The 22548-nt window shown below is 43.1% G+C and overlaps 1 protein-coding gene across 50 annotated transcripts in view; it reads left to right on the top strand.

Annotated features, from left to right (window-relative positions):
* Nucleotides 1-22548, top strand: part of PTK2 (protein tyrosine kinase 2) — a 247644-nt gene that overhangs the window by 83315 nt on the left and 141781 nt on the right. For 39 of the 50 annotated variants that reach the window (XM_067017362.1, XM_067017365.1, XM_059043007.2 and 36 more), the window contains 2 exons: nt 3277-3443; nt 16663-16750. In XM_067017362.1, coding sequence (XP_066873463.1) covers nt 3277-3443; nt 16663-16750 — 255 coding nt within the window. The remainder of the gene's footprint in view (nt 1-3276; nt 3444-16662; nt 16751-22548) is intronic. The other 11 variants (XM_067017392.1, XM_067017384.1, XM_067017399.1 and 8 more) reach the window with 1 other exon arrangement.

The raw sequence follows: 22548 nt of genomic DNA, 5'->3' as shown, positions 1-22548 counted from the left end.
ATAACAGCAACCACCGCCCCCCCACCTGTTTGGTCCATCACATTGATAAACGTTTTAAGATTGGTTTCATCCATTATTGGTATGAGATGAGGGACAGTCTGTCACATTATGTGTCAAGTGTAATCGGTATAGTTTTGTTGGTGCACAGTTTGGCTGTACTTACCAAAATGTCATATTTTAAGTAGCTTTTGACCCAGCACGTCTATTTCTAAGCAGTGCCTGTTCATATGTATGACGACAGCTAGAAGGATGCTTCTGGCAGGATTACTTGCATTTCCACCCCCCTTTCCCCCAAAACAAGGAAACAAAAAAGAAAATAACTATCTCCCAGTAGTAAAATGGCTGAATCGCTATGTTCCTGATGAAATACAAGCACGATGCAGACACTGGCTTCTTTTATTTCCAAGTTTGAGAAGGATCCTTTACTGTGAATATCTAACATGAGAATTTAATCAGGAAAAGTGTATGTTTCTAAGGCCTGGGCTGTGATATAAATGAATAAAAGGAGTTTTCAGAGTAGCTAAGTGTTGCTTTGTGTATTGTAGGACTAGATTGTCATGAGCCTTTAAAGCCAGGATGAGAAATTTAAATTTAACTTGGATACCGTCAGTGGCATAATATGAACCCTTGTCCTCTTAGCTCCCTAGAGACAGTCCCTTTTCTAAATGTACATATTCCGGAAATAATATACACATATACTAACGTATGTGTGTGTGTTATATGGAAATGGTAATGTTTCCATATGGTAGCGTTGAGTTTGCATTTCTCACTAAAAATTTAGTTCTCAAAATTATTTGTTCAGTTATTCAGAACCAAATAGTTGGTTCTCAAAATTATCAGTACTTTTTACTGAGTACTTATGTACATTTAGCATCAAATATTTAAGCACCTTGTCCACTCATAACCTTGGGTGCTATCCAGACTAAGTCCGAAGTGGCATCTATGAGAGTATTAGAGAATGAGACTGGGATGGAACTCAGTATGGAAGCACCAAGCAAAAAGTGAAATAAAAGGGAATGCCTGTGTTTATTGCTTAATTGTTCATTGGAGAGTGAAACCGCAACCTGGTTTAGGTACCAGGTCCTACAGTTTGGGGACTCTGGTTACGCAAACCCAGACTTGAAATTATTCCGGTGTCTTCTGGCAGTGTGATCAAGTGAACTGACTAAAATTCTGTCTATTCCACAAGGCTTCAAGACTAGGAACCTGCCTTCCCCCTAATCATCACCATGTTTTTGGACTAAGCCCCTCTAATTGATACTGCTTCTCTGCAGGTGGGCTCCTGTGTGTGCCCGTGGGTCAGAGGACATGAGGGGTCACCTGTGCTGTGCGAGGGGTCATCAGGGCAGGCACCCAGCGAACATGGGGTTTCTCCTGGGGTGTTGGTGACAAATACAAGTACAAGGGATGGTTGTGCCCTGCCGTACACTCTGCGTCTGGGCGTGGAGGGGTAGGCAGACCAAGACGCAGAGATCCGGGGGTGATGTGGAATCGAGGGGGGATGAGCAGGGTAACTAGAGCCTGTGTGCTCTCGGGAGTGCGCTGGCAGAGCGGGGGCGAGAGACAAAGGCGCTTTTGTGGGAGTTTGAAAGAGGCGCCAGCGCCTGTCCTTTGCAGCTCAGGGATTTGGATGTTGGCAAGGAGAAGCTGCACAAGTCGCCTTTCAGAGAATTAGCAGAAAAAGATGGCCCTTCCTATAGGCAGATCCCGCACCCCAGAGCACAAGATTTGCAGGCGAGCTTGGGGCTGGATCTGGGCTCCCACCATCCCCTGGCAGCATCGATGCGCTTGGGTGATGTTCAGCCTGCACTGTCATTCACGGTGGCCCTGTCAGAAATTCAGGCCTTGAATCCAGAAGCCAGAAAAAACGTTTTATGCTCATCCCGGGTACCACCCCAGTCCCCCGCCCCCGAGTTCTGCAGGCTGCAGACATGCCTCCTGTCCCAGTAAGAGTTCATCTTCCTCCCGAAGCTGTTGTCAGCTCTCTCGCCGGGTTCTTTTTTCATGCTTTCCCTCTGGGTCACCTTTGCTCCCTCCCTCCATCCTTCCTCTGCTGCTCTCTTGAGCTCGATGCACAGCCCTGTCCTGGGGATTGAGGAGTCAGGCAGGGTGGTCGGCACGTGCGGCTACAGGAGTGCGGCACACGTCCTGCCCGTGGTGTGGACTCGCTGGGTCCTTGACAGTGTTTGAATATAGTGCATGTTATTATTTATCTGTTCTTACGGGTAGGGCTGGGGACATCCTTAATTGTATTATCAACAGCATTGTGCCATAATAAATACGACTGTGTGCAGAACTTTTAAGATGTGCCTTACGTTTATAAGTTATATGTTAGCTTCAGTTAATTGTTAACCTTATAGACCAATGCTGTTTTTCTCTAATAGATAGTTCTGATTTTCCATGATAGACATTTTCATGTTAATGTCAGAATCATTAAAAAACCCCCTTATTAATATGCTAAAGTATTGAGAAGATTGCAATGGATGGTGATTAGCACCCGCTTACGTAAGGGTGGCAGATGGTCTCCATCTTATTCCCAAGGTGTCTTCCACGTGTGCTACCCATTTACAAACATAGACGCATGACTTACACATCTCTGTGGGCACAGGGCAAGAATCAGTTCTAATAACACTTTCTTTTCCACAGCCCCAGGGTAAACGCCACCTTCTCTAGGGAGCCTTCCCTGATGCCCTCCTTCAAAGGTCACCTTCATCTCCTCTGAACTCATGGGGCACACGTGTTAGAAAGGTTAGGTTGGGGGCTATTGTGAATTGCTGCACGTTAACCTATAGAGAGCAAAGAGCAGGTGGCTAGGCCTAACTTTAAGTAGCTTTTCATATGTCATCAGTACTATCAGAAACATGGCCTTAATTATATGTTCCTAAATGTGTGTTTTAAAAAAATATTAAGGTTGCAGCCTGTTCTCAACAATATCATTGGTTTAGAAAGTATAACCTTCCACAGGTCTCATTCTTAGGAAGCCACCTGAGGTGTGGCCGTGTGCTGTGATGAGTTGGGGTGACGCAGAGGTGGAGCTGCAGAAATCAATAAAGAAAGGGGAAGTGCTTCTTTTTGTGGTTTTAAAAAAACTTTTCTTTGTTCATAAAAATACTTTTTGTGGAAAAAGATTTCTAAGTAAAATTAAGTGATTTATTTAAATTGATACTCTTTTACCAAAGATTTGTGATGATTAACTAAAAGAAATGAACATTGCATTAATTTTTAGCATGCAGTTTTTTGTTTATAACAGTCGTTTTTGTGGGGGGTATGTTTTAGGGCATCATTCAGAAGATAGTGGACAGTCACAAAGTAAAGCACGTGGCCTGCTATGGATTTCGCCTCAGTCACCTGCGGTCAGAGGAGGTTCACTGGCTCCATTTGGATATGGGTGTCTCCAATGTGAGGGAGAAGTATGAACTTGCACACCCACCAGAGGAGTGGAAGTAAGATTACAAACCTACTTTGGGGTGACTCGAACTTGATTTGTTTTGCATATTAGAGACACGCACAAGAGGATGATTATCTATGCTTAATTTTCACACTGATTGTCATTGGGACTCCTGTGTAAATAGAGTTGGCCGGTAATTATTAACTGGTCTTCTACACTTCGGTGTGGTCTGTCTTGGGGCACCACTGACCTGGGCTTGCTGAGCCGTCTGATTGATCTCGTGCTTTTGTGATGACCTTCCTTGCGCTCCTCTCACTTCTCTTGTCAGTGCTGCTCTGTGCAGCCTCTGCTCTGAGGACTCAAGCCCTAGTCCTTTTACTTCCGGTTCTGCTGGCACCCTTTTGTGCAGCAGGACTCCCTGTGCCTGGAGGAGACCACACCCAATTACTTTATTAATGGGCTGCAGAGCTGCTTTATTGTGCCCCATATAGTAATCCACAGCCCGCCGAAGAGAGTCAGCGCCTCTTGGATGTTCACACATAACATTAGGAAATTAGGAAGTAATCTCTTAGTGAGTCATACTGACCATAATGAACTAAAACCATTCAAGGTCAGTTAAAAGAATTCCCTATAAATTGTCCTTTTCCTGGTTCTCTCCTCATAATTTTTTTCATGTTTAAGTAAACCAATTTGTTTGTAGGAAATTATACATCTAAAAACACGTTTGAGAGAAGTATAACTTAGAGAACGGGGTTCTTCCACAGTGGTTCCCGTTTTTATAGATAACGCTGCAGAAGTAAAGATGGTTATAGAGTGAAGAGAGCATTCAAATGTCAGTAACTTTCAGTTCAAGGATCTAAGCTGAGAAGATTAGAAAGATTAAAAAGAAAAACAAACATGTTTAGGTGAGTAAATGTTTAGTTGAATAAAATCTTGACCCAAATACGGTTTATCAAAGAAATATAGTTGTATTTTCAAATTTATCAAATAGCTGGAACCGAGCTAACAAAATAGTCCGTGAGAATATGGTTTGGTTGCTTTTTATCACTGGCTAGCAAAGATTTGACTTCCATCTATTTGGTCAATTAATTAAATAAGTGTTTAAAAACTAAGAATATCTAAAAGTTACTTGAAAATACCTCTAGGTATTTTTAATCAACACAACTTTCTTAACCTTCTGAATTTATGCAGACATGTCAGAGGCAGCCTTCATTATAGCAATGGTTTTAGTGCTCAGTAAAGTGTTGAATGTAGATCCCTGTGTATACAAACTTTGCTTTTGTTCTTTTTTTTTTTTTTTTTTTTCCGGTACACGGACCTCTCACTGTTGTGGCCTCTCCCGTTGCGGAGCACGGGCTCCAGACGCGCAGGCCCAGCGGCCGTGGCTCACGGGCCCAGCCGCTCCGCGGCACGTGGGATCTTCCCGAACCTGGGCACGAACCCGTGTCCCCTGCATCGGCAGGCGGACTCTCAACCGCTGCGCCACCAGGGAAGCCCTGCTTTTGTTCTTTTAAGCCAACTTATTTTTACCTAATTTCAAGTAAAATTGAGTAAGCTATTGTTTTTAGTGGAGCCCGGATCCTCAAAAGTGAGGAAGATTTGGCTGACCCTCTTCAAATGAAGGGTGATGGAGATGCTACTGCTAATACCGATGGAGATGATGACGCTGATGTATTGTCACCATCGAGTGGCTGTTAAGAGCCAGGCACTGTGCCAGCTATGTGCTATTTATAATTTATATATTTGTAATTTGTAAACTGTATATTTCATTTACCCAAACCCTGGGAGGTAAAGACTTGTTATCCTTATTTTGCAGATGAAAACAGAGGCACAACAATTGATTTAAGCTGCATTCACATAGATAGTTTGTGACGCAGTTTTGATTTGGATTTAGCTATCTGACTTCACAGTATGGGTTTTTAAAATCCGCATGCCTGTCTCAGTGGGAATAATGTGATCTTCAAAACTCTGAGAGTCTAGCTAGGCTTATAAGATGAGTGAAGGTGCATGGATCGTCGGTAGAGGCAATGAGAGAAGAAACTGTGATCAGAGATACCATTGATACATGCGTGGTATCGTCCAGAGTGTGAAGGTTAATACAGCTTGTTCTAAAGTGTCAGTGGGGAACAGGAGGCTGTTAAATAACCAAGCAGATTTGAAAAAAAAAACAGAACAGAAGTTCTGGAAAAAAAAAATAAAGCAGCAGATTAGACATAGCTGAAAACTTAGTAAACAAGAAGGTGGATCTGAGAAAATTTGCCCCAAACGTAGCACAGAGATGAACAGATGGAAATTATGAAAGCAGGTTTATGTAACGTGGAGAATGAGAAGGTCAACCCTTTTCTAACAGGAACTCTGAAGAAGAGAATAAAAAGGATGAGGAAGAGGAAATAATCTGAAGAGAAAATAGCTGAGAACTTTCTAGAATCAGTGAGTGACGTGCGTCCTTAAATGCAGGATTAACAACAAATCTCAGACAGGGCGAATAAAACTAAATGCATACTTTGGCAAATTATAGTAAAATAGTGTTGTACAAAAGAAAAAGAGAGGATGTTAAAAGCAAGCAGAGAGGGCTTCCCTGTTGGCGCAGTGGTCGAGAGTCCGCCTGCCGATGCAGGGGACGCGGGTTCGTGTCCCGGTCCGGGAAGATCCCACATGCCGCGGAGCGGCTGGGCCCGTGAGCCGTGGCCGCTGAGCCTGCGCGTCTGGAGCCTGTGCTCCGCAACGGGAGAGGCCACAACAGTGAGAGGCCCGCGTACCGCAAAAAAAAAAAAAAAAAAAAGCAAGCAGAGAAAAATTCAGACTTCTTACAGCATGATTGATGCCAAGACAATGGAGGGATTATATGTTCAAAGTGGTGGGAAAATGTAACTGGCAGCCTGTATTTGTTTGCACAGTTAAATTCCCTCAAGAACAGATATCGGCTAAATATGAGGGTTAACAGCTCAAACATTAGAAATATAACTTAAATACGAGGAAAACAGCTCAAACATTAGAAATATAGCTTAAACCGTAGTTGGATAAGTAGGTATTAGAGAAACGTAGGGATCAAAAAGAAGGAAGGAGATAGAGAAAAGGCATGGGAAACAGGATAAATAGAAATCACAAGTAAGATGCAGGTATACTAACGGTGAACGGTCAGAGTTTATTAGAGTGTGATTAAAAAATAAATTCTAGCTCTCTGCTCTTTATAGGCTGTATTCAAAACAGTGATGTTCAAACATTTTTCTTTGACTTACAGGAAGAAATGCATTTTGCCTTGAGATTTAGTGCACGTATACCTGTTTGTGTATCTCAGAGCTATTTGTAAATAACGGACCTACATATTTCACAAAACATACTCAGCCTTATTATTTCACTAAAGTCTAAGGGTTTTCTCTTCAATGTCATTCTGTTTTGTTCTACTTAAGTAAAATAAATTAATAAATAGTAAAAAGAATTTTCCTACCTACTAATGAGTCCTGATTTTCAGTTTGAATAACTCTCATGTAAAACATGAGTACAGGTATACCAGACAAATAATAACCAGGAAAAAAAAAAGGTTAGTATTATGCTATTAGTATTCTGTGCAAAAAATTTTCAGGCAGACAAGAATTATTATGGATGTAGAGGGCAACTACATAACAATAAAAGGCTCATTTCACCAAGAATTTAATAAGTATAGAAATAGATATAACTCTTAAACTTTTATAAATTCCTAGACATTACTCAAAATGTATAAAGCAAAACTAGTATTAAAGGAATAAAACTTACCTCTCTTAATAATTAAAAGGAAGAGCGCAAACAATAGTAAGTAAACACTAGTTTTAAAATATGTATCTAACTTTTTTCTAATGTAGAAATATAGGATCCTGCACGCAACAGTATATTGAGCAATTTAAAAACACATCTCTACATAATTTACGGTTTGGGCTTCCCTGGTGGCGCAGTGGTTGAGAATCTGCCTGCCGGTGCAGGGAACCCGGGTTCAAGCCCTGGTCCGGAAAGATCCCACTTGCCACGGAGCAGCTAAGCCCGTGCGCCACAACTACTGAGCCTGTGCTCTAGAGCCCCGCGAACCACAACTACTGAGCCCACATGCCACAACTGCTGAGCCTGCGCACATGGAGCCTGTACTCTGCAACAAGAGAAGCCACCACAATGAGAAGCCTGTGCGCCTCAACAAAGAGTAGCCCCTGCTCGCCGCAACCAGAGAAAAGCCCGTGACCCAATGCAGCCAGAAACAATAAATAAATAAAATAAAATAAATAAATTTATTTTAAAAATGTAATAATAATTTATGGTTCAAAGGAAAAGGCCCAGCCTGCTGAAGGCCTGGCTTTGATGGGGTCTTACCCTTCGCCGTTCAGTCCACTCTCTGCAGTAGCTCACGGCCGCAGTCACTTCCTCCTGTCTAAATACAGCTGGCCCTCAGCATCCGCAGGTTCCCTGGTTCCGCAGCCATGGATTCAACCAACTGCCAATACAAAATTCTGGGGGGGAAATTCCAGAAAGTTCCAAAAAGCAAAACTTGAATTTGCTGTGCCAGCATCTATTTACCTAGCACTTACATTGTGTAAGGTACTATTATAAGTAATCTAGCGATGCTTTCAAGTATATTGAGAGGGTGTGTACTTCTTATGTACGCAGACTGTGCCCGTTCACGTGAGCATACGAGGATTTGGGTGTCTGCGGGGGATCCTGGAACAATTCCCCTGTGGATACTGAGTGTACTTCCTTCATTTAGCCTCCTGTATACCACACTTTTCCGGTGAAGGTTTTCCTCCTCTTTTACTGACCATCATGGTCTGTCTTCTCCTGCTTAGCCTTGAACTTTGGGGCTGCTCCAGTGACCTCTTTTCCTCTTTCTGCCCACCTTAGACCTGCCTTTGGCATTAAATTCACTCTTTATTGGATAAATGCAGGAAACCAATGGACAGGCTGTTGCAATAACCCAGGGAAAAGTCACAGAGGACGATGGCTGTGGGGAGTAGCCCTTGCAGGAACGAGAAGCGGCTGTACCGAGATATGTTGAAGGTAGAGCTCCCGAGTTTGCTATCCAGTCTTTTAAACTGTAAGCACCTGAGGAAATGTGTAGGCCGGCCCTGCTCAGAAACTCCCGGGAGCCGCATCAGCCCTGGAGCCCCCCCCTAACTTTGTGATTTTGCCTCTTGTTCCTCGTCGCCGTCTGCTGCTGCCCCCTCCTCCGTTTGAGCGGCTCTGGTGCCTTTGAAATTTTAGTCTTTGCTTTCGTAGATACTCAGAGTAGGGTCTCATTTGATGGCCTCCTCTCCGTTGCCAGCCTTCTTGCTTGTTGAATACAGTAACCCTTCACCTCACTTCTCTTTTTGCCTTTATCTTTTCCAACTTTTAGCTTGCTTGACCTTGGCCACACTGACGCTCTTACTGGCTCTTGAACAAACCAAGCGGATTGTTCCTGGTGCCTTTGAACTTGATGCTCAACTGCTGTGTGTACTCGTCTGCCATTTCCGGCCTGGCTTGGACCTCCCTTCGTTAGGGCAGGTGCTCCACTGTCACCTCCTCCCCAGGGCCTTTGCCAGCCTTTCTGTCTACAGAGCCCACACTGCCCGCCTGGTACGGTCTCTCTCCCTCAGGGACTCCGCTCTATTCACTGCTCGGTTCTGGGTGTGCCAGGTGTGTAGTAGGCACCCAGTAAAAAATATTTTAAGTGGAAGTTGAATCAGTGATAATGAAATTATCACATAGGAACTGAATAGGACTAGTTTATGTTAGTAACAGTCTTCGTATTAACACGCTTCTTGCTGTGTGTCAGACATTGCCTGAGAGGCTTGATAAGCTGCCCGTGGTCACACAGCTTAAATGGCTGGCAGAGTAGAAACTGGGTCCGTGCACCAGCTCTTTCTTTATTCCTGTGTTAGGTATGTCACTACCAGAAGCAGAACACTGACAATTTGCTGTACACCTGAAACTAACACAACATTGTAACTCAACTGTACTCCATTAAAAATTTAAAAAATTGAAAAAAAAAAAAAAAAGAAAGGAACAGAACATTGAGACCTCCTCTCTCAGTCCATGGGTGGACATGTGAGGGTAACTGCAGCTCTGGCTTTAGTTCTGAGAAGTAGGATGTTAACATTCAAATGAAAGTGCCAAGACTCATCAGAATAATTGTATATTAAGTTTCCATTCCCGTGGGGTTTGTGAACATAGATTTTTCTTTTTTGCAGTATCTGCTATAGTATCTCTTCATATTGTTAAATAAACCTGAGATCTGAGCTTGTTTAATGGAGCCTTCAGTTCTTCTAAGACCTCGGTAAGCGGCTGCAGCACACACATTTGGTCGTAACTGTCTCAGGCAGGATGGCCTTACAGAGGTGTCATGACGTGTCATTGGGGAAAGGAAGGGCTGATCTGATAAATGGCTATCCTTGTAGGAAGAATAACAACAAAATTAGATCCTACCTCAAAAAATACACAGAAATCCACCTGAGATGGATTAAGTTTAAAAAAAAAAAAAAGAGAGAAAGCTTAATGGAAAATATAGTTGAATGTGTCTTTGGCCCTAGAGTAGTAAGATTTTCTTAATACTCCAAAAACGTTCACTCTGAACGACGAGAAAGATAAATTTGACTTTAATGAGGTGAAAACGTTCTGTTTATCAAAAGATGTATTTTCAAAACTGCAGGAATGGTAATTCCCTGGCGGTCTGGTGGTTAGGACTCTGTGCTTTCACTACTGAGGACGCAGGTTCAGTCCCTGGTCAGGGAACTAAAATCCCACAAGCTGTGAGGTTATGGCCAGAAAAAAAAAAGTGCAGAAACAAGTTGCAGCTAGGAGAAGATACTCTACTGATCAATATGAGAAGATATTTTACTGATCAATATGAAGTCTCAAACTGGCGTGAGACTTGAAGCTATTTTCATAAAAGAGAAGACAAGTTTGACTAGTAATCGCAGGAAGACACTGTCATCTTTCTCGGTGCTCAGGGAAGTACGGATCTAGGCCATTAGATTCCACCTTACACCGTCTGGTTGTCAAAAAGTAAGTTGTCTGACAGAATTAATAGCAGGAGAGGTTATGGATATGATAGGACCTTGCCTGCCCTGCTGGGGAGAATGAAAATTGTTAAAACCATTTGGGAAAATGGCATAGCATCCTCATGACATACCCTACCATCCTGCTGTTCCACTTCAAGTTCTGTCCTCGAGAGACTCTTGCATTTCTCTACTAGGGTATAGACCCGAGAACGTGCGTGCGTAGGGTAACCAGGGATGGTTAAGTCAGTTGCAGAATATTCACAGTGGAATGTTACACTAGTCAAAATGAGTGATCAGGACTTGCAACAGTGTGGATAAATCTTAGACAAATACCATTGTGTGACAAAAGGCAGTCCCAAGATAACTGTGTGAATGCGCTAAATAACAATACCCTTGCGGTGCACACATCAAAGTGGTTACTTTTGGGGGGTGGGGGGGTGCGCCACTGCGGCTTGCAGGATCTTAGTTCCCCAAGCAGGGATTGAAAACGGGCTTTCAGGGCTCTGGCAGTGAGAGCGTGGAGTCCCGACCACTGGACCGCCAGGGAATTCCCTAAAATGGTTACTTTTTATGTGAATTTTACCTCAGTTAAAAAACAAAAAGTCCCAGGAGATGACATACAGCATGATATACTTCTACAAAATAAAAAGAAAAATAAACCTAAGAATATTGTTGGGAACACATCAGATGGGTAAGACAATATTGAACATGTAAATAAAGGGTCGGGGAACATGCTCAGTCTAGAGCCTCTGTGGGGAGAACACCCTGCCCCCTCCCGTCCTCTTAAGGGCCCTCGGGGACTTGTGTGGAATCCTCGGGTCCTGAGGCAGAGCCCCGAGGCAGAGCCCGAGGCCACTGCGCTGCATGCACAGCCCCGGGCGGTGCTTCCTTCCCAGTCTTTCGGGGAGCAGGCACTTGCTCATCTGTCCCTGGGGTCCTGGGAGATCTCGGTTAGGTAGATGGTGTTTGCTAGGATCTTGAGTCAGCCAAAAAAGTTTGAATTACAGTGCTATACCTAGTTTATAGTGTAGCAAAAGGTATCATGCAGTTTTGAGAGATTTCTACCAAACAGATTTAAACTTTAAAGTTTTGCACCTAGATAATTAAGTTCTAGTTAAATTTTGGTTATCTGGAATCACCTACATGGACTGGTCTGACTTCTGAGCAGGTTACTCAGATATTAAATGGCCCAGAGCCCTTTTGGTGTCGGATTCAGGGCTTTGAGAGCCGGGTCTGAGAGGAGGCTCTCTTGGCATTTGAGAGAGAACTGTGGGGTTTCTGCAGAGCAGGTGAGAAAGAGTCCTTTTCACCGTTGTCAGGTGTGGCTCCCATTCTCCTGCTTACGGCTGTCGGGCAGCTCCTCGCTCTGCAAAGGGATGATTTTTTTCTTCCAGACCTTTGCAGGAAAAAAAAAGTCTTTTATATAGAGGAAAGGTTTGCCTTTTCAGAGATGACGAAAGAAAATGACTAATGATAGCTTAGGAAGTTTTAGATTGTATTTTGATAGTTTTCTATGGTATCTTGAAACGACATTCCTGTGCCTGTACCTTAATTTGAAAAGCTAGTCTTTCATTATAACACTGAATTCAACAAGAATTCTTTAGAAGATTTAAAGCAGTAAGAGAGTAAATAGAGGAACATTCTGACAAGTTTGGAAGTGACCCCTTTAAAAAACAGGATGGACTTCCAGACTTGCTGATTTATTAACTGAACGTTTATTCGATGCTTCTGCACCAGACCCTGACAGCGCAAAGATGAACAGATTTCTGGCCGGTCTGTGGCTACACAAAACTAATGTTTATTGACCAGGCTGGTTTAAAACTCGTTCTGGTGGTTATTTGTTATCACAGCTACAGAATAGTCAGTCTGAGGTATGTGAGAATTTCTTTTTATTCTCAATATGTATCAAAAGTTGCAAAAACAGTACACAGAAATCCTGTGTACCCTTCAGTCAGCTTCGCTAAATGTTGAAATCTTAAACATAGTCCAGATATTGAAACCAGGAACTTAACATTGATACAATACTATTAACTAATCTACAGACGTCATCAGATTTCACAGTTGTCCCTCCTCTGGCCCAGGATCCAGATCAGAGCACCATGTGTCTCCGTGTCCTGTTGCCTTGGGTCTCCTCTAATCTGGGACAGGTCCTCAGGCTGTCTTTGTCCTTGATGACCTTGACCCTTTTGGAGAACACTGGCTGGTTGTACCCTGTTCCTCAATTTGGGTTTGTCTGGGTTTTTTTTTTTTTTCTGTTTTCATGATGATATTGAGCTTATGCATTTGGGGAAGAGCACCACAGTCAAGCTGGCGTTCTCACTGCATTTGGCAGGATGTCTTCAGTGACGCTCTGACTCATTTTACTGGAGGTTTTAACTTGGATCCTTTGAAGTAAGACAGTGGCCAGGTTTCTCTGTTTTAAGGTTATCATTTTCCCCTTTTTAGTTAAGTAATATCTTCTGGGGAAGTGCAGAGACTGCGCATATACTCTGTTTCTCATTGTATTTTCATCCACTAATCTCAGCATCATTGGTGATTCTTTTTTGCAGTATTCATTACTGTAATTTTTGCCAAATGGTGAGTTTCTGTTTCTATCCTTCCTTCTAGGGTTTTTAAATTGGAAATCTATGGTAAGAAAGAGCTGTCCACACCGCACTGTCCACACGCCTCATCTGTGCAGTTTCGTGCAGTTGTACCTTTGTGTATTTCACTGCTTACAGTCTGGCTGGTACTTCTTGCTCGCAGGGTTATCAGCTCTTTATCCAGCTCAGCTTTGCGAAAACATTTCCTGCTCCTCCCCGTCAGTAGTCCCTTAGCATGTGGCTACCATGGTTGGAGGTGAGACTGAGGAAGTTAGTTGTTGGTGGCATTCATGTTAACATATCACTTAGTAGAAGCAAAAGGGTGGTTTTATTTGGGGCATGCTGTAGTTAGCCACTGCTCGGAAATCCATGGAGTGGCCTAGAGCAGAGACGTGGAAATGTGTCAGGACACAGCCAGGCTCTCCGAAGAGCCGCAGAAGTGTGAGAAAACGCTGAGTCTCACGGAGGAGAAGGGGGGGGGGCGATGCTGGCGCGAGTGGGCCGGTAGGCTGTGGGCTTCAGGTGCGGCGGTTTAAGGACTGGGGTGAGGTGTTTGGACTGGAATTAAAGTCGGAGGCCTTGAGCAAAGTTTCCGTAGGTTGTGGGGGGGGGGGCGCGGGATATGCTAGACGGTAGTGGGCTGAAGCAGGGACCAAAACCCTTAATACGATCTAAAGACCTTGCCCACCCCCATGACCGAGATCAACTTACATTCCTCTCTGTTTCTAAGCACAGGTGCCTTCTCTTAGTTTCATTCTGCCTCTGGGCATTCAGGCATGTTGAAGTGGAATCCCAGGTCTGCCTCCTAATAGCTGCGGGACCTTGGCAAATTTACCTAATTCCCAAATTCTTTTCTCCCCCATCTGTGAAAATTGGGTGAATAGTAACCTGGTCACTATTTCTGGCCAGTCCCCTCCTGGCCTCCCTTTGGTCCCTGTTGTCTGCTCTACCTAGTATCACCTGGCCGGGCCTCAGTGATGTGATGTTACTGCACTGGCCGTGGTGCTCCTGGTGCTTCCTTCCTCACTGGGATGAGCCCCACCACCGTGATGAGCGGGGTCCTGTGAGATCTGCCGGCTCCTGATCCCACCCCTCCCGGAAGCCCCTTACCCACTGCCCTGGGTCAGTGGGCTATAGCTGCATTTGCCCCCAAGCACCCTCTGGCCTCAGGGCCTTTACACATTCTCCTCCCTGCACATAACTGCATAACTCCCTTCCTTACTTCCTTTAGGTCTTCCTTCAGGTATCACTGAGTCAGAGTGTCCTTCCACAATTCCCTTTACAAAATAGTACTTCATCATTTGTTACTCCCCTTATTTGGCTTATTTGCCTTTATCACATTACCTACCACCTCAGAGATACTTATGTGTTTGCTGTCTGGCTTCCACCACAAAACTAGAAACTTTTTGAAGGCTGGTACTTTGTGCCTGTTTTATTCACTGATGTCTTCCCAGCCTCTCGAATTGTGCCTGTAGATGATTGGTGCCGAAGTAAATCTTTGTTGAATAATGACTGATGAGGTAGATAAACCGTCAGGATGGTTGTGATGGTGTGCAGTGACAGCTCATTTACTTCTCCTGGCGTCCTGATGAGGAAATTGAGGCACAGAGAGGCGATGGCAGACAGTGAACAAGTGATGGAGCCAGAATTCAGGCACAGGCGGTCTTTATCCGGAGCCCACGTTCTTGCTGCTTCTTGTGGGCTTGTTGCTGATGAAAAGAAGTCATCTGGTTAAAATGCTTATCACAATTTCTATCATATCCTGAGTAGTCCCTAAATGTTAGTTGATACCATCATCAGGATGCTGGATGTTAAGAGCATGGAGGTGGAGCCAGGCTGCCAAATGTTTGACTTTTGGACCAGTTTTTTTTGTGTGTTTTTTTTAATCATTAAAATGGAGTAACATTAATACCAAAGCCTCCTGCAGCCTGTTTGATCCTGGAGCTTCCAGCCTGGGAACTGGTTGCTTGCTTTTGCCAGCATCGTTCTCCTGGTCTGCTGAATGTGAATAAGTACACTTTTGTTCTTTGATTGTTATGTTGATTAAGAGAAATGGTTCATATAAGGTGCCTGGTAAGTCCTAAACTCAAAATAAATGAAACCTGTTGTGCTTCTATATGTAGTTGCCCAATGTAAAATATCTGCAGTAAGTTATTGGAACTCCTTCAGAGAGCAAAAGTACAATGGAACCTCATTGTTTGGCAATTGTGTATTTTAATAAGATGGACACTTAAAAATCTCAGCAGAACTTGTGTATGTGTATCTTGCATTTTTTCTACCCTTAATTGAACCGAAAGAATTGTACTGATTACTTTGCGTTATTTTCCCTGTGAGCCTAATACATTTTTAAAAGATCAGTTTATGAAACTTTTAGAAAAAATTCATATCTTTATAACCTTTGTGTAGGCAAATATTTTATAAACAAAACGCTAAGATAATTTATTAAAAAGAAAAGGAATAAATAGGACTGCATAAAATCACAAACTTTCTTCCTCAAAAGATACTGTTAAAATAAAAAGATTTTTAAAATAAGTTTTTAAAGGTACCATTAAAATAGTGAAAGTCAAGCCATAGAGTGGGAGAGGATATTCACTAAGTCTAACAAAGGCCTTACGTCCAGAACATGTGAAGAATACCTACAAATTGGTGGCAGGGTGGGGTGGGGGGACAACACAGACGACTCAGTAAAAAAGGAACAAAAGCTTTAACAGACACTTCACAAAAGAAGATAACCCCAAATGGTCAATTATCAAATGAAGAAGTGCCCATTTGTGTTACTCACCAGGTAAGTACTAATTAAAACCACTGTGTACTCTTGCTGTAAATATCAGAGGTCCTGAAATGAAAAGGTTAGAAGTACCAAGTAGAGGTGAGGAATAGTGGAACCAGAACGCCCCGTGCTGCTTGTGGGAGTGTACATTGGTACCGCTCTTTACCTTACTCTTCGGTCATGTCTGCGCTCCCTAATGTGTGTGTTCGTTAGGATCCAGTGATGATGCTCCTGGTTCACCAAAAGGCATGCATGTGAGCGTTCCTATCGGTAGACACACACAGACACAGAATGAGGCACAGAGAGAGCATGCTGGTGAAATTCATTGGTTTTGACCATTCTTGAAGTTTGGCTTCCTGAGCAAAATTACTTTTTTAGAGGAAGATAAAGAGTGCTCGTAGCATTATTCTAAACAGCCCCAAGGTGGAAACTACTCAAACGGCCATCACAGTAATGTGGATGAATGACTGTGGTCTGTCATACAGTGCAGGACTGTCAGCTATGAGCAAACTGCAGTTACTCGATAGGGAGGAGTCTCAACGAGCATATTGGTGAATGAAAGAAGCCAGACACACGAGAGTGCGTGTACGTCCCGTGTGCCTCCAGGCATGTAGAGCGGGACCTCTGGGGAGTGGAAGGTGGTGCTGCCCCTGGGCAGTGGGGCTGGAGGGACTTCTGGGCGCCCTCTGGGCTTCTCACTATGGCTCTGTCTCCTGCAGAATCCTCCAGCTGTAGCATACTCACATGCCCATTTTTGTGCCGCAAAAGAAAACATTTACGTTGACAAATTAATTGATTATATTTTAACTGATTTTTAAAATAATACTTCAGAGTAATTGGCAGTGCCATACTCAAAATAATATTGTAGACTGTGAATTGAGAAAATGACTTTCTAATTGCTTTATTTTGTTAATTATTTTTTAGATATGAATTGAGAATTCGTTATTTGCCAAAAGGATTTCTAAACCAGTTTACTGAAGACAAGCCAACTCTGAATTTCTTCTATCAACAGGTACAGGAGGATGCTTTAGTAACACTTTTTTTCTTTGTTTTTTTGAATCCTGTTTATTTCATGGTTTTATTTTAGAATTAGATTAATCCTAACATTTGGGAGAATATAAATTTGTCACTGTAGGGCAGTGAGACTCTTATAATTAGTAAGAAATTATGAATGGTTGACACTGAATTTTTGTATGCTTGGGCAAATCTTAAAAGATACTTCTTTTAAGTAGGGACAGGAAGTCCTAAGTGACACAACCATTGTTCTGTCTTTAATTCAAGTGTAATTATCATGCCTGAATATCAACAAATTTGTCAGATGTTTATTCAGAGCCAACTATACCCATATAATCTCAATAGCACTGTGCACAACAAGGCAGAATTGACTTTTTTACACTGAAAGAAGCTTTCTTTTTACCCCGTATTAGTTAGACAATAAATACTTGTGGCATACATGAACCAAAACAGTTTTCCTGTCCAATAAATGTTACTTGTAAGTATTTGTGAAGAGTTCAGAAAAAGTCTAACGAATGTCAGCGAGACATTTGTACATACAATTTTGCAATTAAATATGCTGGGAAATTTTTTATTTTAATAAAATTATTCATTAAATGTCTATTCGGGGTCAAGAATGCAGAAATTAATGACATAATCTGTACTTCTAAATTCCTCCGTCTAGTGGATTTCCTGTAAACAGCACCTTTGTGTTCAGTCCTGTGCTGTTTGTAAGCACAGATGGTGTGGCCGTGCCTGGGCGGAGGTGCCCAGGTGCCTCCCCAAACACAGGGGAGGTTTGGGGTCCTGGTGGCTCCCCTGCAAGCTGTCCTTGAACGCAGCGGTCCCCAACGTTTTTGGCCCCAGGGGCCCGTTTCCTGGAGGACGGTTTCTCCATGGACCTGCGAGGGAGGGTGGTTCAGGCGGTGACGTGGGGCGTGGGGAGCGCGACGGGGAGCGCGACGGGGAGCGGCGGAGGAAGCTTCACTCGCCTCCTGCTGCGCGGCCTGCTTCCGGTGCCGGTGCGCGGCCTGGGGCTTGGGGACCCCTGCTTTAAGGAGTCTCCAGCTTTGTAGCTGAGGAAGAGAGGTACTTGAGAAAACATGGTGCATTTAAATTGGAGCTAAAATGATTTGAAAGGAAATGGGTGAGAGAGATGGGACCACATCATGTAAAGAGAGGGTTTTAGGTTTTCTCCTGCAGATAATTGGGAGCATTTAATAGAATTTAATTAGCAAATGTCATGATCAGATTTTTTTAAAAAAATAAGACCACCCTGATGTGATGGCCGTATCCCAATCCAGGGATGGATTGGGTCTTAAAAAGGCTGTAACCTCGTGGGGGCTCGTCACCCATTTGGGCAGGAAGCTGGAAAGCTGGCAGGTCCAACGGTGTGGTAAGAAGCAAATTTAGTGGATGGATTTGCTAGGACTAGAGACTGAACAAACTGGAGCATGAAAACGAAGAAGAAAGAGGCCGATGGCGTCAACCCAGGCACTCAGTGTCAGGAAGGAGAAAAGGTGGATGGGATTCGCTAGGAGGGCAAGGTAGATGGTTTCATTTCCCTGTTGAGGTAAGTGGATATTCCTGCTTTTAAGATCCAACCTGTGAGAGCAGCATCCAGCTCTTGAGATGTTTTCTTGTCCGTGAAGTAGAAGTCGTATAGGAAATGTAAGGTGTTAGGTGAGGTACTTGTGGGAACTTTTGAAGATTTATAATAATACAGAGTCGAGTGGGAGAGGGAGTTGCGTTCAACGAAGCAGAGAGAAATCCTGTTTGGGCTCCAGCTGAGCATGTGTGAGGCCTACTCTTACGGAGCAGTTTCAGTTTACAGGCTGCCTCTCTTCTACGTCCGTGCGTCTGGCCCTCTAGCCATCTGCGGAGCTTTGTATTTTGGTGAAGGAGGTGACAGAGTTTCGTTAACGGATGTATTTATATTGTATTCTTCCCTCTTGTAGATGATCTATATCACGGTATCCATATCTATATCAGTGACTCCTTCAGTGACATTGATTTCCAGGATGCATGAGATGGGCCTAAATAGCTCTCAGTTACTCCTTTTTATAATTTTCTAGGCTAACCTACAAGTTGGCAACTTTTATGTTCCTTTCACCCTGTTACTAGGTTGTCCTACTTTTTCCTTTCGGAAGACCTTGCTTCTGTGTATATGATTAAAAGCTAGCACATGTACCGGTGTATCCCAGACCTCCTCTGACTAATAGGACGCATCTTACTGCAGTCTGTGATTCGGGTGAGTGGCCTCTGTAAAGCCCGAGAGGTGTGAGGTGTCGCTAGCCCGCATACTGTGCCTGCTGTGCATCTCACAGCTCTGTGGCTCCAGGTGCCTCCCTCAGTTTCTTCACACGCAGGTATATAACCCCTCCTGCATAGGGTCTTTATGTTGATTAAGTGAGGTCTAATTGTCTACCGTATACCTGCCCAACAACGCCTGGAATTTCAGTCTGTACACACTACCAGGCTTTTGAGGATTCAGCGTTTCCACTTGGGTGTCACAGTACAAATGTGAGCTGCACACTGTGGGATGGGACACACCTCTTCCTTCCCATGTGCTCTGTATGCAAACCTTCCAGCCCCTCCACCCCACCTTCTGCTTTCATCCATTTCTAGAATTTCTCTCCTTCAGCCTGTCCCCTTTTAAAATTTTTTAAAATTGTTAAATCTTACGTTACAGTTTTAGAAAGTCCAGAAAATATTCTAAAACGTCACTTAAATGATCTCTGTCCTAATAATTACTTTCATTTTGTGTATGCTTTTATAATATCCTACCAAGTACTTGTAATTTAAGGGAAATAGAAGTGTGGTCATAGTAACACCTCTTTCCCGTGTTGATGGCCGGTGTTACTGCTTATCCAGGCCTGTAGCTAGTGAACTGCGGCTCTCTTCATGGGTATGGAAGTTGTGATGTTAAATGCTATTGTTTAAAACAGGCCATATGAAAAATAAAGCGTGTAATGTAGTTCCATTTATGTGAGAAAAATGTATATTTATTTTACCCTCATCTGACAAAGTTTTAGAAATAGTATGATTTTTGCATTGCTGCTTTGGCAAGTAATTTTATATTTATTTGACTTCTTGTGATAATCTTTCAGTGCAGAGTCTATCCTGGTCTGTGCATGGAAGTTCTAGAACTAGAATTTATTTATTTATTTCTAGGACTATTAGAGGTGATCCAACCGTTATCCTACCTAGGCAGTACCCAACTTGGGAACAGATTTACTTTCAGTGTTGAAAAATCAGTTAGGAATTCAGAACTTCCTCGTATTTAAACAAACATGCCAAAAAAAAGTATAAATAAAAAATTGGCCCTTCAGCTATTTATAGCCAAAGTCTTTTGAACTAAGAATGCAGCTGAAATATCTGTAAGAACTTGTGTGTGGAAATTTTCACCAAATTCTGAGAGAAATTATTTTATAAGGGCCTCAGAATTTGATGACACCCATTATTTAATTTTAAAGTTATTTAATATTTGATGCAGATATGTTAAGATGCATATACACATATGCATACATATAATTTCACTGAATTCCAAGCTAAATTGATCCACTTTTAAGGGGTTCAGGTTTTGATGACATGTTTAGATTCTGTAACATCTGATACATGTGTTCTTTAGTAAGGTGTGATACTTAATAATAAAATGAATACCTCTGACCCCACTGCCTAGAGGAAGAGAACATGCCTGATGTTTCCGGGTCCCATGTCCCTGTGACACGCCCGCATCCCAACCCCTTCGCTCCAGGCGGACAGCCATGGTCCTGAATTGTGTATTTCTCATTCTCTTGCTTTGGTTTGCTGGTTGCCACGTTTTACAGCATACGTGTGCACATCTCAGTTCTGGCCTTAGGTTGGAAGCTGACTCTAGCTCTCCCCTGAGCCCTCTGCATTCCATCATTAGTCTGAGTAGGTTTTTTAGTTTGGTTTTGTTGGTTTGTTATTCAGCTCATAGAAGACGCTTTTCAGAAGATGCTAAAAGATATTTTATTCAGCATTTTTAGTTGTTTTCAGTGGGCACTGTGGCCAGGACATTGGGTCCACTGTGTTGGTGGAAATGGAAGTGATCACATAGGGCTTTCAGACTTTATCCCTTTTGGTTCATTTCCACAGGAATTTGCACTGTGGTTAGAGACTGCGGTTCATTTGAACTCGTTGTTCAGACTTTTTGGACTTGTTTCATCGTCTTGCGTGTTGAGATTTTGCCCGGGGCTCACCTTTGCTTGAGTGAACGTGTCTCCTCTGGCTGTGCAGTGAGCTCGGTAGGTAACCGTCAGTGTGAGGTCGTTCATTGTGCTGTTCGCAGCTCCGGCGTCTCTGCTCTCTCTTCCTGCTCGGAGGGTGGTGTTGCCGGGAGAACCGCGGCTCTGGTTCAGAACCACATGGGAGCCGTTCTCCCTCCGGACCGCGGCAGCGCTCTCTGCTGTGCGTGATCCCTGTGGCTGCTGTTGCGAAATGGCTGTCGCAGCCTATTTTGTAGGGCATCTGTCTCCTCCCTCTGGGTGGCTTTAAGACCCTTACTTGTCCTCAGCGTTTTGCAGTTTTATTACAAACTAGGTGGGAGTCCCACTTATTTTTCCTGCTTGATCTGTGTGTGTGGCCAGGACCTCTGGGTTCCTGTCATTTTAATTGGTCCTGGAGATGTCTTCGTTGGCGTCTGCTCAGATGCCACCTTTTCTCCCTTCTTAGTTATTCCTCCTGAGATTTCATTGGAGATCTCCATCAGAACTTCTCAGACTGTATCTATTGGTGCCTCTTTTTTTGTTCTCAACTCCTGTCTCCCTGAGATCTGGATTCACATAAATCTCTTCAGATCACCAACCCTCCTCAGCTGTGGCCAATTTGATGTCTAGTGCATTTGTTGGATTTTTATTTATTTTTTAAGTTTTATCTCTCCCCCCACCCCCATTCTTCAGTCTGCCAGGCCATCTTTTATGGCCCTTATGATTAACTAATTTTTCTGCCCCCTCCTTTTTTTTTTTTTTTTTTATCATTTCCGATGGGGTTGATGTCTCTATTCTGAATCCAAATTGTAACGTCTGGAGTCTGTGGGCTTTACATCTGTTGGTGGTGACCTATACTGACTCTTATTCACAGCGGCTTATTTTCTTGCGTGTTTGTCATGAGCCTAGCATTTTGTTGAACGTCACGTGTGGGAGTCTTGAGGGTCTACGCTGGGGAGTAGTGAATACTCCTGAGTGTTAGCTTTTATTTCTGTGTTAGAAGAATCAGTATTTTTATTACTTTAGTTCTTTTATCAGGATAGAAGCAAAAGAATCATGTTTAGATTTCCTCTATACTAGTTACATCCCATGAAAGAGAGAGAAAACTTGTAATAAACTACCTTAATTTTATTATTACTTATTTTGAAATTTCACCCACGCCCACTACTCACCATGCCGCTCGTCTGGATGGAGTCATGAGGAAAACAACATGTCCGTGGGCGTTCGGAGCGTTGGGCTCCTGGTGGGAGACGATTCTGTGGATGCACAGTTTCATCCAAAGATGCCCTAAATGTGACTCTGCCAGTGTGACACGCCACACGTGACCCACTAAACGCTTCTGACCCATTTTAGAATATTCTGAACGAGATTAATCAGCACACTCTAAAAATAAACTAGAATCTTGTTATAACCCTATTCACTGTAGAGCGGGCGTCTGAAAAATAATTTTTGATGCCAAAGCTAATGGCTTATTGTAAAGCAAGAAAAGTATGTTTTGCCTTGAAGTTGAATTTTGCCTTCGCCATATAACATTTTATTCTTCTTTATCTCTCTGATTTGTTAAAGGTGTATTTGATTGGCAACC

The sequence above is a fragment of the Kogia breviceps genome, chromosome 17 (genome assembly GCF_026419965.1).
Source record: "Kogia breviceps isolate mKogBre1 chromosome 17, mKogBre1 haplotype 1, whole genome shotgun sequence".
NCBI lineage: Eukaryota > Metazoa > Chordata > Mammalia > Artiodactyla > Physeteridae > Kogia > Kogia breviceps.
The sequence above is the reverse complement of the archived record's forward strand: the minus strand, read 5'-3'. Positions and strand labels throughout refer to the sequence as shown.